Source organism: Carcharhinus amblyrhynchos, chromosome 2 (assembly GCF_965287045.1).
Source record: "Carcharhinus amblyrhynchos chromosome 2, sCarAmb.v2.hapA, whole genome shotgun sequence".
Lineage (NCBI taxonomy): Eukaryota > Metazoa > Chordata > Chondrichthyes > Carcharhiniformes > Carcharhinidae > Carcharhinus > Carcharhinus amblyrhynchos.
In genome coordinates, this window is record NC_137325.1 from 106,045,665 (window position 1) to 106,060,824 (window position 15,160).

General features: G+C 40.1%; 1 protein-coding gene across 1 annotated transcript in view; it reads left to right on the forward strand.

Moving 5' to 3' along the window:
- The window catches only part of itga8 (integrin, alpha 8), a 188,696-nt gene extending 175,602 nt beyond the window's left edge, over nt 1-13,094 (forward strand). The window contains exons 28-30 of the mRNA XM_080210484.1: nt 3,881-3,982; nt 7,258-7,380; nt 11,346-13,094. Coding sequence (XP_080066610.1) covers nt 3,881-3,982; nt 7,258-7,380; nt 11,346-11,432 — 312 coding nt within the window. The 3' untranslated portion in view covers nt 11,433-13,094. The remainder of the gene's footprint in view (nt 1-3,880; nt 3,983-7,257; nt 7,381-11,345) is intronic.
- Nucleotides 13,095-15,160: the final 2,066 nt, after the last annotated feature.

The following is a 15,160-nucleotide window of genomic DNA, read 5'->3' on the forward strand; positions in this document are numbered from 1 at the left end:
CCACTCGAAACACATCCCTTCAATGAAAACTTTGGTCACCCCTCCTAAATTTTATAGCCAAGGTCACTGTCTGTTCCTTAACTCATTTTCTTTTTTGATTTCTTCTCCACATCCGCGGCCATTCTTCCACCAAGCCTTGTAAACTTTGCAGCGATTACTACATTAAAAGCCCAGGTCGGGATGCAGATTGCTGGTGCAGGAAATACCCTCCACCAGTGGAAGCACATCATTTATAATCATACCGGCCTGGCAATTTGCCCAGCATTCACAGCACTTACAAATGTCATCTGCTCCCCATCCCCTGCAGCATTGAAACAGCTTACAAAGGGGAAATCATTTATCTAATTTATCAATGTGTCCGTACAAAGTGAACTGATCTATTTTCTGCATTCATGTTTAAGCTTGGAGCTTATAAATTATAATCAGTCCCTTTTTTAACATTCCTTAACCATAATTTGAAAATCTGCTGAAGTGCCCCCCAAACGTGAGGGGCAACCATAGTGCCAGGCCGCAGTGTGTTGCTGGAATGCCATGACATTAATCCTCTGGAGCCAGGGAGCCCAAATGTCCTTAAAATGATTGAAGCCACATGTGATAACACAGTGGCTGCTCTCATCTGCCTGCTCTGTTGGAATTCAGTATTGAACTCACCTGAGCTATTTGAGTTTAAGTTTCTCAAATGTGGGAGTCACACCCCACCCTTGTTCCCTCCCCCCAGTGAAAATAAGGCCTGTCGGAAAGGACAACGGCACTTCTAATTTTGGATCCCTTCTGCCATTTTGGAAGGTTCTTGGAGTCACCATGACTCTGTAAAAAAAAAATCCAGGCTTTAGTTTGTAGAGTTGTGCCCCTTTTGCGTGCACTCGAGCTAAGTTAATTAGGTGGCAAGCTGTGAACTGTAAAATTCAACAGGATGCAATCCATTTCCCGCACTGCGTAGCCCAATATGCCTGCATCAAAGATAAGTAGAGTCACAACTTTTTTGCAAAGATTGGTCTATTAACCCTCGGTGCTATTCAATTCGTTTGATGTTTACTTCTAATTTCTGAAATAATAGTACACCAAACTACATGAACTCACTTATAAAAAAGGTTTGCTCAAATGCAGTTGTGATGTGATCATTACTGTTGTATTAATTAACATATGCCTACATCAGTGACCTTTATTACAGATATTTAGTGTTTTTTTTAAGCGTTTACAGTGCTTCGGAAGTAGAATGTGTCAAGCTTCCTGACATAAATTATTTCAAGAGAAAAGCCTGTTATCATGTTCCTCATTTCCAAAAGCCTTTTCAGAGATTTCCTGTGGGAATTGTGACAATCTTAAACTGATAGACAGGGGAGAGCGAAGTCTTATAAATCCATGATAAGAGTTAATTAAGTTTGCATTTCTCACATTCTCCATGCACTGTATCTTCATGGTGGGATATGCCAAAGCTGTTTGTATATAGAACATAGAACATAGGTGAAAATTTACATTAAGCATTACAGCAAAATGCTTTCGATTTGACGTCTTTCAAACAAATAGAAATTCCATGCAGTACAAACTACAACATCTGTCCTTATTAGTGCTTTGCGGGTTAAATATTCTAATCAAGCAGTTTTTGGAATGTTTTTACAATTCAGCTAGAGTCCCAAATTCAAATTATTTCCTTCCTCCTTTGTGGCTATTAGCGATTACTAATGTCATTTTAGTCTGTCGGATACAAATTCTCCAACTTTCTTTGACATTATTCACTTCAAATTTGCATCAGGAATTTCCTGCAAGCCTCTCCTGCTTAGCCGATGGTAGTTTGGTCAAAGTTCGGCAGAAGTCTCATTTACACACGTTAGCTGGTGTTCTACTGCTACCAAGGTGGCAGAGCAAAAAGTCAAAAGGAAATTCTTGACCCTTTTCTCAGTGTTGAAAATAAGTAGTAGCAAAGCTAGTTGAGACAGGAAGGTGAGACCATCATCATTTTTGTTTAAGGGGAAAATCTTCATCAATATTAGTTTGCCAACCTTTCTTTATTGGGAAGAAAAGGCACTTTTTGTGATGCTGCAATTTGAGGCACAATTTGAAGCAGAATCACTGATTTTTTACAAAGTGGGAACTCCACCCCACTGTACTTAGTTAAAGTATTAACATTTTTCTTTCTATTATAGAAACTATTGCACAGAAAGAGGCCATTCAGTTCAACTGTTCAGCGCCAGTATTGATAGTCCATCCAACTTTCTCCTATACTAATTATCTCTTCACATCCATCTCTTCTTCCTCGTATGCGTCAAGCCTTACTTTACACCTTAATGCTTTCAGCTTTCACTCCAGAGAGCAATAAGATCAGTGCTACACTGAAAGCCATTTTACTCTTGTATTCTTTAGTAATTTAACCCATTTATGTCCTGCCCGAAAATTGCTTTCCTCAATGTTTCAATGAATATTGTTAGTTTATTCCCCTAATCCTCACCACTGTAGGGTGGCATGGTGGCACAGTGGTTAGCACTGTTGCCTCACAGTGCCACGGACCTGAGTTTGATTCCAGCCTTGGGTGACTGTATATGTGGAATCTGCATGTTCTTCCCATGTCTGTGTGGGTTTACCCTGGGTGCTTCTTGAGGAAGGATGTGGTGGCACTGGAGGCGGTTCAGAAGAGGTTCACTAGATTGATTCCAGGTTTGAAGGGCTGTCATATGAGGAGTGGTTGAGTCACTTGGGCTTGTACTCACTGGAGTACAGAAGAATGAGGGGCATTTAATTGAGATATTTAAAATACTCAACAGGATTGATAAAGTAAATGTTCACCAAATGTTCCCCCTTCTAGAACAGTCTGCGATAAGAGATCATAGTTGTAGGGTAAGAGAGGGGAAGTTCAAGACAGAGGTAAGGAGAAGCTACTTCTCACAGAGAGTTGTAAATCTATAGAACTTACTGCCCCAGAGTGCAGTGGATGCAGAATCAATCAATGGATTCAAGAGGTAGATAAATATTTGATCAAAAGCAGGATAAGGAGCATGGGGAAAAGGCAGGGAAGTGGAGTTAGGATGAGATGGAGATCAGCCATGACCATATAGAATGACAGAGCAGGCTCAAAGAGCTGAATTGCCTACTCTTGCTCATAATTTCTATATTCCTATGCTCCAGTTTCCTCCCACAGTCCAAAGATGTGCAGGTTAGGTGGATTAGCAAAGCTAAATTGCCCCCTAGAGTCCCAAAATGTGGAGATTAGAAGGATTGGCAGGGTAAATGCATGGGGTTATGGGGGTAGGGTGGGGGCGGACCTGGGTAAAATGCTCTGTTGGAGAGTTGGTACAGACTTGTAGGGATTCTATGATCCTATGAAGTGTTTTAATTTGAATGTTCCTCACCATCCTGACCTGACTTGTTTAACCATTATCCATTACAATCGGGGTAGCGTAAGTAACTACCTACTGCTGCCTATTCTGAATCTTCAAAGACGCCTTGAAAAAGAAACAGGGAAAAGTTCAGAGAGTTTTTTCTTGTTTAATCAGTCAAGAAGATGTGGAATATTTAGGCATAAACCATAATAAACTGCATACTTGGATTAAGAGCTCAAGTTCTCGAAGAAGTAACATACACCACTTCATTAGCACCACAGAAAACAAACTAATTGTAGAACATTTACTTACAGTTTGGTTAAATAAATAAATATCAGGGAAGATATTCTTGTCCAACATGACCAAAGTACAGTTCATTATTTCTAATTCATTTGGTTTGAGAAAACAGATTTTCACCGATTCTACTTGTGTAACCATGGTAGAGCAACCAAATTCAATTATTTTATTCGCAGCTAAAAATAATCTTGGGAACCAAGCACTAGGAATCACTGTTCTGTTTCACTAACTTTGCATGTGGTTCAATTTTCTACTGTTTTTCCTGACAGAGAAGGAATAACCATTACTCTCTGCAGTCTCTGGTGTCATTTGCAGTGAAGGAAATGGCATACAAAATCCAGCCAGAGGAATTGCCCAGCGCAAGCACTGTGGTAAGTGCCTTGAGGGAAAACACATTTTATAAACATGAGACTTGCTTAGATAACATTAACCGGATGTATATAGTCTCAGGATCCAGAGAGAAATTACCAAGACACAACTTCCTTTTGCTCAGGCTGACTGTTTCCATCCATATGGGTATGTGTTAACGTAGTTTTAGCAGAAATGGAATTTCTCATGAGAAAGATTAGACTTATCGCTACAAAATACAACTCTGCGCATTTAGTTAAGGAGGCTCCTTTCTTACATAATACTGTTACTTCCAAATTTCAAACTTTTCAGAACCTTATGTACTTTGTCAATAATATCTTAGTTTTGTTGGCCAATTTAATGTACCAATATCACATATAAATGACATCCCAAAATTCCTCAATATTTGTTTCACAATATGACAAGGGGCAGTATTTTACTATCCCATGCCAGTGCATTAGAAATTGGGGGTACCTGTAAAATTCTGCGAGCAGCCTGCCCACCAGCTACCCACCCATCCCTGACCTGTTTTCCATTTTATGGGAGAGCATTGTAGGTGTTGAGCAGTCTGCCGCTCTTGGGCATGTTGATCTCCTTAAGTGGTAAGTAATGGCTATTCAAGAGCCTCAGCCTGCCTCCACTGATACTTTATTGAACATAAGAACATAAGAAATAGGAGCAGGAGTAGGCCATCTAGCCCTCCGAGCCTGCCCCGCCATTCAATAAGATCATGGCTGATCTGTCATGCTCAGTTCCACTTTCCCGCCCTCTCCCCATAACCCTTAATCCCCTTGCCTATCAAAAACCTATCAACCTGCGTCTTAAATATATTTAGCGAGGCAGCCTCCACTACTTCAACGGGCAGAGAATTCCAGAGATTCACCACCCTTTGAGTGAAGAAGTTCCTCCTCAACTCCATTCTAAACCACGCCCCCCTTTATCTTGAGGCTGTGCCCCCTAGTCCTACTGTCCTTTCTGAGCGGGAAGAGCCTCTCCACCTCTATCCTATCCATCCCATTCATCATCTTATATGTCTCAATGAGATCTCCCCTCATTCTTCTAAACTCTAACGAGTACAAGCCTAGTTTATTCAGCCTCTCCTCATAGTTCAATCCCCTCAACTTTTATTGCAAAGAGAGGCCTACACCAAATGGGTAGGAGATCAACTTTAGCTCTGTGGGTTGGTATCAGGCAAGGAGATAGGGGTACCTCTTTTGAGGATCCCCTGTGCTCATTCACCTCATCTTTTCAGTCTTCCCACCCCTCTTCCCCTCACCCATGCCCTTTCAAACCCAGCCTCGCAGCCCCTCCCTCCACTCACTGAAGCTTGCCAGCCAGGCCCCACTGATAATCCAGACTTACCTTCAGAAACACCTTCATTAGCTCTTCCCCATCAGGAACTGGCTGTGGTCTCAGCAGTGAATCTGGTGCTGCTGGGAACACAAAGCTCTCTTGTATCCAATTAATACTCTGGCGACAATTACATGACATGTGGCACAGTGGTCAATTGCTGTCTCATAGTGCCAGGGACCTGAGTTCAATTCCCAGCTTGGGTCACTGTCTGTGCAGAGGCTGTATGTTCTCCCTGTTTCTGCGTGGGTTTCCTCTGGGTGCTCTGGTTTCTCGCCACAGTCTGAAAGACGTGCTGGTTAGGTGCATTGGCCATGCTAAATTCTCCTTCAGTGTACCTGAACAAGCAGCGGAGTGTGGCAACTTCGGGGCTTTCACAGTAACTTCATTACACTGTTAATGTAAGCCTACTTGTGACACTAATAAATAAACTTAAAATTGACATCGACAGTGATATGTTCCCCACTAATTCTTGCCTTCTGAAAAATCCTGCCCTAGGAATTTATATATTTCATTTAATCAATCTAATGTCACAGAATACATTCTCTAGGTGCCAAATTTATAGCTTTATACATCCCATTCTCCAATTCATGGTTATTTCAAACAAGTATTTTCATCTCTGGTGTTCTACAAATACACATTTTGCAGCACTGAGATGAGGACAAATTTTGGAATTGGCACCAGTGTAAATCTCCAAGTCTTTGATTGCTGTCATATGTACTGTTATGTACTAATTAACCAGGAAGAGCCAACTCATTACCTTTAATTGATATTTGATCTTTAATAAACAGATGCCTATAATAGCGTTTAACAGTGGATAGTGTCAAGCTATATAATTTCATCCATTACGTTTGATAAGCAGACATACAAGACAATCTGGATCATGGATCTCTCTAATTTGTAATCAATCCTCTATTGTTATAATAACTGTATTGGTTTGAACAAAAAACAAAATTAATATATTAGCACAGGACATTCATTTACATTTGTCTTTCTCTTTGTTCGTGTTGTACCATCGCTCTTTCATTGCTGATTGAAGCATGCTAATCATATAGTAGTATTAGTCATGTGATTATCATAGACCAGTCAATTATAATGGATTACTTTGGGGAGAAAAAAATAATATAGCTACAGAAATGCCTCTCTCCTGCCTACCAGTGTTCCCTTCAGTTCATGGTTACCCATGTTATATTAGCTCCTGAATCTACCTGTGCTCAACTCATTCCCGACCCAGTTATACTTTCAGATCCCATTTCCTCCTCTCACTCTGCTCACTTTCACCGTCTTCCACTCTGTGAACAGCCTTTTTCCTTTCTTGGCACTTCTCCCTGCCCGACCTTGCAGGAAACCACCTGGTTACTCTGGACTTCCCTTAAAAACAGTAAGCATCACAATAAAAAATATACTAGTTATATTTAACAATAAGGATTACTGTGCACAATTAGCCTCAAGTTCCTTTCAATGAAATCAAATGGAAATCTCAATAATTCCATCATTTATCTGTCGTGCACAATTCTGGGATATTAAGAAATCAAATAAGAATCGAAGGATATTAACAGTGAAACAAATCTAGTTGAAGACTAATCTAGTCAATAGTTTTACTATATCTTTCACAAAGGGACAACTATTTGCTGCATGTAATGACAGTGATTCATTGTCACTGATTTACTGAGACTAACTGATTCATTCATATTTCATTTGTTTGCACTCTGATACAGAATATTCCTGTTTGACATATTTAATCTCTTTCCTCTGTTCCAAAATGGTAAACACAAATGTCAATGTCATGGAATGTAACATGATATTGATTTGTGACTATCATGGAATAATTTGGCCACAATTATGTTACACAAACCTATAACTGCAGTAATTATGGATATTATCATTTGCAGCTTTTTTTAAGGTATTTTATGCTGAAAACTCATGTTCCATATTTTTCTTGCTCTAGATAAGGACCTCAGTGATTTGGGCCACGCCTGATGCTTCACTTGCAATTCCCCTGTGGGTCATAATTCTGGCTGTGCTGGTTGGTTTGCTGGTTCTGGCTATTTTGATCTTAGTCATGTGGAAGGTACGTTTTCAATTTGTCAAGCCCTTACAATTGCATGAGCAGTACACAGTATGCACTAATTTTAAAAAAAATGGTTAACCCTTTAAGTGCCTCACCAAATTAGTTATATTTTGTAAACCATCATCTGCACTGCTTCCTTATGCTGCCAGGGAACCGGGTTCGAGTCTGTGTGGAGTTCTCCCCCGTGTCTGCGTGCATTTTCTCCGGGTGCTCCAGTTTCCTCTCACAGTCCAAGGGTGTGCAAGTTAGGTGGATTGATCATGCTAAACTGCCCATTCGTGTCCAAAGATCTGTTGGTTAAGTGGATTAGCCATTTGAGTGCGTGGGAATACAGGGATAGGGCAAGGTGTTGGGGGGGAGGGGGGATGTGGGTTGCGGGGGAGCTTAAGTGGGTTGCTGTTTTGGAGATTCAGTGCAAATCTGATGGGCCGGATAGCCTCTTTCTGCACTGTAGGGACTCAATGGTTTTATGGAATATGTGGTTTTGAGCGCAAACTCAGTTTCATTGTTGTCAGTGATGCAGTGCAATAAATTCTAAGGAAGTTTATTCACCTAAGACCACTCATTCAGTGTTTTCATAGAAAATGGACAAGCTACAGAATCTAATTCCAAAACACAAATGAAAATCTAAGACTACCTTGAGATTAAGAACAACTCGCTCTGATCTTCTCCTGGGTGCCCCTTCTTGGTGGAAAGGTAGCTGCTTAAATTTTTCCTCACAGGGCGTTCACAGCTGACCTGTGAATTGCAGCAACAGGCCTGTCCCTTGCCCATAGCCTTTGCTTTCCCTGCAATCCCCATTGTGTTTATTTATAACAACTTATATTTGCGGCCTTTGTTTGGTTTCCCTCACACAAGTGGAAACATCTTTTCTGTGTCGCAAGTTCGCAAGAAAGTATCATAGAATCATTGAATCCTACAGTGCAGAAGGCCATTCGGTCCAATGTGTCTGCACCGACTACAATCCTACCCAGGCCCTATTCCCATACCCCATGCATTTACCCTATCTTGTGCCCTGACACTAAGGGCAACTTAACATGGCCAATCCACCTAACCTGCACATCTTTGGACTGTGGGAGGAAACTGGAGCACCTGGAGGAAACCCACACAGACACGGGGAGAACGTGCAAACTCCATACAGACAGTGACCCAAGCTGGGAATCCCTGGCGCTATGAGCCAACAGTGTTAACCAGTGTGCCACCCCAGTGGTGGCATTATGATAATGTCATTGGACTAGCAATTCAGAGGCCCAGCTAATGCTCTGGAGGTAGGGGTTCGAATCCCACCATGTTGAAATTTGAATTCAATTAACAAAAAACTTGAATTTGAAAAGTAATCTCAATAATTGTAACTCTGAAGCCATCATTGATTGTAAAACTTGCATCTGGGAAGGGAATGTGCCATTCTAACCTGATTGGGCCTACTTGTGACTCCAGATGCACAGCGTATAGTTGACTCCTAACTCTCCTCCACCTGGCAAAAGCCACTCTGTCCAAGGGCAATTAGAGATGGGCAACAAATGCTGGCCTTGTCAGTGACATCCAGATCTCATGAATGAATAAAGAAAAATAACTTCTCATTCTTTCATATTCTTAAAGACCTCAATCAAATCACTTCTCAGCTGCCTCTTTGGAGAAAATAGCCCCGGCTATTTAATATTTCCTGATGAGTATAACCTCTCGGTGGCACAGTGGTTAGCATTGCTGCCTTGCAGTGCCAGAGACCCTGGTTCGATGTTAGCCTAGGGTGACTATGTGGAGTTTGCCCATTCTCTGTTGGCATAGATTTCCTCCAAGTGCTCTGGTTTCCTCCCACACTCTGAAGTTGTGTAGGTTAGGTGGATTAGCCATGGTAAATGTGTAGGATTTCAGGGATAGGGCAGGGAGGTTGGGCCTGGGGAAGAATGCTCTTTCAGAGAGTCGGTGCAGACTCAATGGGCTGAATGGCCTCCGACTGCACCATAGGAGTTCTCTAGCTCTCTGTTCTGGTATCATCCTTTTTGCACCTTCTCCAATGCCTCTGTATCTATTTTATAACATGGAGACCAAAACTTGCACGTGACAACTACAGCCTTACCATGTTTCTATGCGAAGTTTAACATAACTTACAATTCTATCCCTCTAGAAATGAACAGTTTGTCTGCTTTCTTTAGAGCCTGATTAACCTGTGTTGCTACTTTTAGTGACTTGTGTATCTGTACCACCAGATTTTTGATCATTTCCGAAGAGTCTGTAGCTTCCTTGTTCTTCCCACCAAAATGAACCAGCTCACATTTATCAATATTGAAATGAATTAGCCATATACACATCATTCAACAAGTTTATTCACACCTCATCCATCAATACAAGCCATAAAAAACAAACTGATTCTGATTATTGTAGTAGAAATGCCATTGTAAAGTGATAAGCATAACTTTTTCCTTTAAATCCAGGTTTTTAATATTTTTACAATACATTTCTTAATATTATTTACTTTCAGGCACAAAGGGAAAAAACAACCTGGGTCAATCCTATCTGAACGGGAGTAACTTATTAGTGTTAAGCCAGAACTGAGATATCATTGAATAGAATCCCTACAGTGCAGAAGGAGGACATTTGAAGCATTGAGTTTGCACCAGCTGCAATCCCACCCATGTCCTCTCCCCGTAATCCCACGCATTTACCCTTGACAATAAGTGACATTTTAGCATGGCCAACCATCCTAACCAGCACATCGGAGGAAACCCACACAGTCGCAGGGAGAATGTGCAAACTCAACATAGACAGTGACCCAAGTCGGGAATCGAACCTGGGTCTTAGGCAGCAGTGCTAACTGCTGTGCTGTCATGTCCCCTAAAGAACTCAGATTTTACTTGTGAGATGGAACAAAGAACAAAGAAAATTACAGCACAGGAGCAGGCCCTTCGGCCCTCCAAGCCTGCACCGATTATCCTGCCTGAGTGAATGAAAACCCGTTACCCTTTCAGGGACCATATCCCTCTATTCCCATCCTATTCATGTACTTGTCAACATGCCCCTTAAAAGTCAGTACCATATCCACTTCCACTACCTCACTGGCAACAAGTTCCAGGCACCTACTACTCACTGTAAAAAATCTGCCTTGTACTTCTCCTTTAAACCTTGCCCCTCGCACCCTAAATCTGTGCCCCCTTGTAATTGACTCTTCCACCCTGGGAAAAAGCTTTTGACTTTCTGAAGTTTTGAGTTGAGTTAACATACAATTGAGGTGAAGGAAATAAGCTTGCCTCGGGTTTTTTATTCAGTATGAAAACTGTTCAAATAGTCCTCAAATAATCCAAACTACATGATTCATGCAAAACCTGCGTAATCGCTCACATAGAACTAAGTACAACAGCACCCACAGCGTAGAAGGTAAAAAGAGTCATATATTGATCACAGTAAACATTTTATCCAGATCCACTAACAATGAATAGGAAAATCTGACTTGTGTTCTGATTGAGGTTATGTATATACTTAAATCCAGAGATTGTTGATATATCACAGCTATTCATGACTATTGTGCCACCTAATGGTTAAATGCATCAGGGCTCTTTCCCATTACTTAAAACTTTAGATAAGTTTGTCAAATATGATCTAATGAATTTGGAGCCTGGAATCTTGTGAAATATTGTCAATCTTTATTTGAGCTTCCTGAAAATGTAATAGTAAAGTGGAATAATTCAGAAAATATTAAACAGTGGTATTCAAATGAAGTAACATGTAAATAGAAATACTGCAATAAATATTCCTCCTGAAATTTTTAATCCCCAGCTGTTGGGTATTATTGCATTGTAAGTTTGTCTTTGTTATGAGTATTTAAACAATATTTAATTTGTTTGATGTTAAAAAAAATTGGCTGTGTCTAGACGTGCAGTCATAAACTAGAGTTCACAGTTCTTGTACTTCTAGTGTAAGCACTTTGTTGTGGTGAGAATTTATCATTTAATCTGGCACTGTTTCCATAGTTTGGTTTCTTTGATCGAGCTCGCCCACCTCAAGACGACATGAGAGACCGGGAACAGCTTCACCCAGAAAAGGATGCAGATGCCTGAGAACTGACTCCAGCTGCCTTAATCCACTAACAGCTACTTTAAAGATGTGTCCACACCACTGAGACTTATTTCCTTGCATTTGCTTTTGGTGAAAGTGAAGAAGAAAAGAAACAACAGCAAACGAACGTTGAACAAAGCGATTTAACAGGGAAAGTGCCATTGTTGACTATGCAATCACCTGCAAGTCACTTTGCAGTTAACATTCTGCTAGGATAACACAATAAAATGCCTCTCAATACTGTGTAGGAGTACTGGGTGGAACTGTTTTTAAGTTACACTGTTTATCTTGAAGTACATTTTTAAGTGCAAGTGCTGTGCGCTTTGTAAATCAGATAAAATTGTGTCTGATTCCAATCAGAAAAAAAGTCTTCACATATAGTCAGAAACGTTTCAGATTGCATTAGTCTCACAGGATTAGTGTCTTAAATGCACTACTATTTTTTATGAATTGCATATAGCCTTCCTTTTTGGGCAACTCGCTAGAAATACACAGAACGATAAGGATGTTAATGTATTATAAAGCAACCATACTGTTGATTTTTCTTGTTTGTACTGAGTTAAAATACTATTACAATGACTCATATCTGACAATCTAGACACATTTCAAAGTTGCCATGCATAAGTTATTATTACTGGATGAGTAAAATAACAACGGTTTGTTCAGCTAAGTGTAGCATTGGCATGGTGGTGGACTGACAAGTTACCGGCTTTGTGCACCCGTCTTTTCCCAAGCGACCCTTGACCCCCACCCGAACCGACCTGATCCAGTTGAACAGCCCAACCCAAAATCCAGCAAGATCCAAAATCCAGCACTGACTTGCTCCCATGATTGCCGGTTAAAAGGATAAGGAATTTTACTGAAAGATGAAAAAAAAATCTCTGAACAAATGATTTTGTTTTAATAGGAAGTAAATCTGACCAAACACAACTAGCAAGGGAAGAGGTAATTGCAACAAAAACCCATTAGGTGTGGTCCTTCATAATGTGGCTTTACAGAGGAACCGGCACTCAATATCCTGACATTTTCATGTGAAGCAATTTGCAGGATGATGTCACCCTACACTGGCAGTGGGAGCAACAGATTTTTAAACGTGCAATATTTTCTATATGTATTTATATGTTTTGGAAGCATGTTTACACTGGGATTTAGCCATATATGGAATTTGCATCAAGGTTTTTTCAAACAGTTTTGTCTGTTTTATCATGATAATGATCTTACAACTGAAGGGAATACTGATAAGGACTTGCATAAACTCTAAGCAGCAAACTTTGGTACAGTTGTTTTCCACTTTACACAAGTTTCAGATATTTACAAAATTATTCAACTTCTGTATAAAAGCTAGATTTGTACGTTGTATACCATTTTGGAATATTTCTGATTTTAAGTGAAAAATATCCACTCTCGCAACGGATACTGTTGTACGATAAATATATATTGCAAATGTATAATTGTGACTGTATGGCTGATAGTAAGAGGGTTTTTGTCAGACTCAATGCAGGATCACTTGTTACTGATATGGTTGTAAATTTTTTGACATTTGGAGCAAGGTATCCAATTCTCCCAATGTACCATTTTAAAATGTACTTATATGTATATCTGATAAACTTGTGTCACATACTTTTTGTTATCCAACCCTAATAAAACTGAACAGTTAACACTGGGATGCATTTTACATCATTTGTAGGATATAAGCATGTTGGTGAAAAGCAGAGTGAGCTTCAATCTAGACCATAAGACCAGAAGAGATAGGATGGGCCATTTGGCCCATCGAGTCTGCTCTACCATTCAAACATGGCTGATAAATTTCTCAATCCCATTCTCCCACCTTTTCCCTGTAACCTTTGATCACCTTACCAATCAAGAACCTACCCATCTGTCTTAAAAACGCTCAATTGTTTCGCCTCCACAGCATTCTGTGGCAAAGCATTCCATAGATTCACCAACCACTGGCTGAAGAAATTCCTCCTCAGTTCTAAAGGGCCGTCCTTTTACTCTGAGACTGTGCCCTCGGATCCTAGTCTCTCCTACTAATGGAAACATCTTCCCCCCATTCACTCTATACAGGCTTTAAATATTCTGCAAGTTTCAATGAGATCTCCTTTCATCCCTCTGAACTCCGTCGAGTACAGACTCAGAGTCCTCAAACACTTCTCATGCATCATCTACTATGAAGTACTCCTGAACACTGTGGATTCTTCCTCTCCGGTCTGTGCGTTGCACTGTCTCTATATTATCATTTTATTGTCCAGGAACATACATGGAACAAGCTTGATAAGGATTAGTTTGTTTCAGCATTTATGACTCAATGAGCTCAGTGCAGAACCCAGGAGTCCGCTGCAAGATTATGCTGGTTACCATGAAAATTGTACTGTCATGGATATGAGTTGAAAATTGCAGGATTGGTCATGCTGCAATAATCCCTTGCTGTTTTTATACCTGACCTGACCTGACGAGGAACTCTAATGATATGGCAATAATTAAAATAGATGGACAGGACCTCTGGATTGCAGAAGTCAAATACATGATACTCTTGAGGTTCTCTATAATTAGAAATTATTGTAAATCAGGTTTTAGCTTGTGGGGAACAAGTGATCTTGAGGCTGCCATAGAGAAGATTTGTTGCAGCTTGCACAAGAAATATTGAAAATACATCGACCAATTGTCTAGATGAAAAGTAAATTGGAACTATACTGCAGTTAGGTCCACTCATTCACAGCTACGGACAAGGGAAACTACTTAAAATTTCTGCTACATTTGCCTGCTCAGCTGAACAGTGTAAATCAAGAGTGCAACACATGGGTAGAGCCCCAATACTAAGTTATGTAAAAAAAATCAAAAAGCAGAATACTATGTGGTGGAGGAGAAAGTTTTATTAGATTCTGATGCAGTAGAATAGGATTTTATTGCTACAATGAATCACTGAGGAATTCCAAAAGGAACATTTGAAATGAAGTTTGGAATTTTAAAATAATTTGAAAACCAAACCCCCTATTTCAATTTGTTTTTCAAGTAAGGTCACATAATGATATTCCTATAAGGTAGACAGAGAGGAGCCAGAGAAACAGCATGTATTGTTCTGGCTGACAGATTTAAATAGAAAGTGCAGTCAACTGCATGCTTTGTTGGTTACGTAGCTGTGTAGAGGTTAGGGAGGGAAAAGAATACTCTTCATTTGTAAATATTGAAAATAACCACATTTTATAAAACCACTTTTTTTTTCTGTTTCATTGACATAATGTGGCCATTTTCAAATTACACTAACTTCACCATCATGACATATTGTTTATACAAAATCTATTTGTTCCTGACCCACAGCAGCACGTCTCTCATAAGGAGAGGTTAACCAAATAACTATTTCCTATCACATGATTCCATTGTATCTGGATACTTCTTCAATATTTTTGACACTACAAACATATTGGGCAGGTTTCTCCGATCTTGGCCATTGCAGGATAGGTTGCAAGCGAGAACTGAAAATTTGGCATTCCAGCCAAGAAGCCGTTCTCTTTTCGCAGCACTGGAGAATCCTAGCCGCCAAAGAAGACCACTACCTTTCTAAATAATCTAACTTTGAGAAAATTTGGGATGACAGCCAGTTGGCTCTCAATCCTCAGCGTAACATTCCTCAGTAAGATCTTTAAGATGCTTAATAAACTTGTATATTTTTCATAGACATTAGCTAATCTGCTTCTTAAATAGTTATTTTCTATTGGTACAGGACTATATC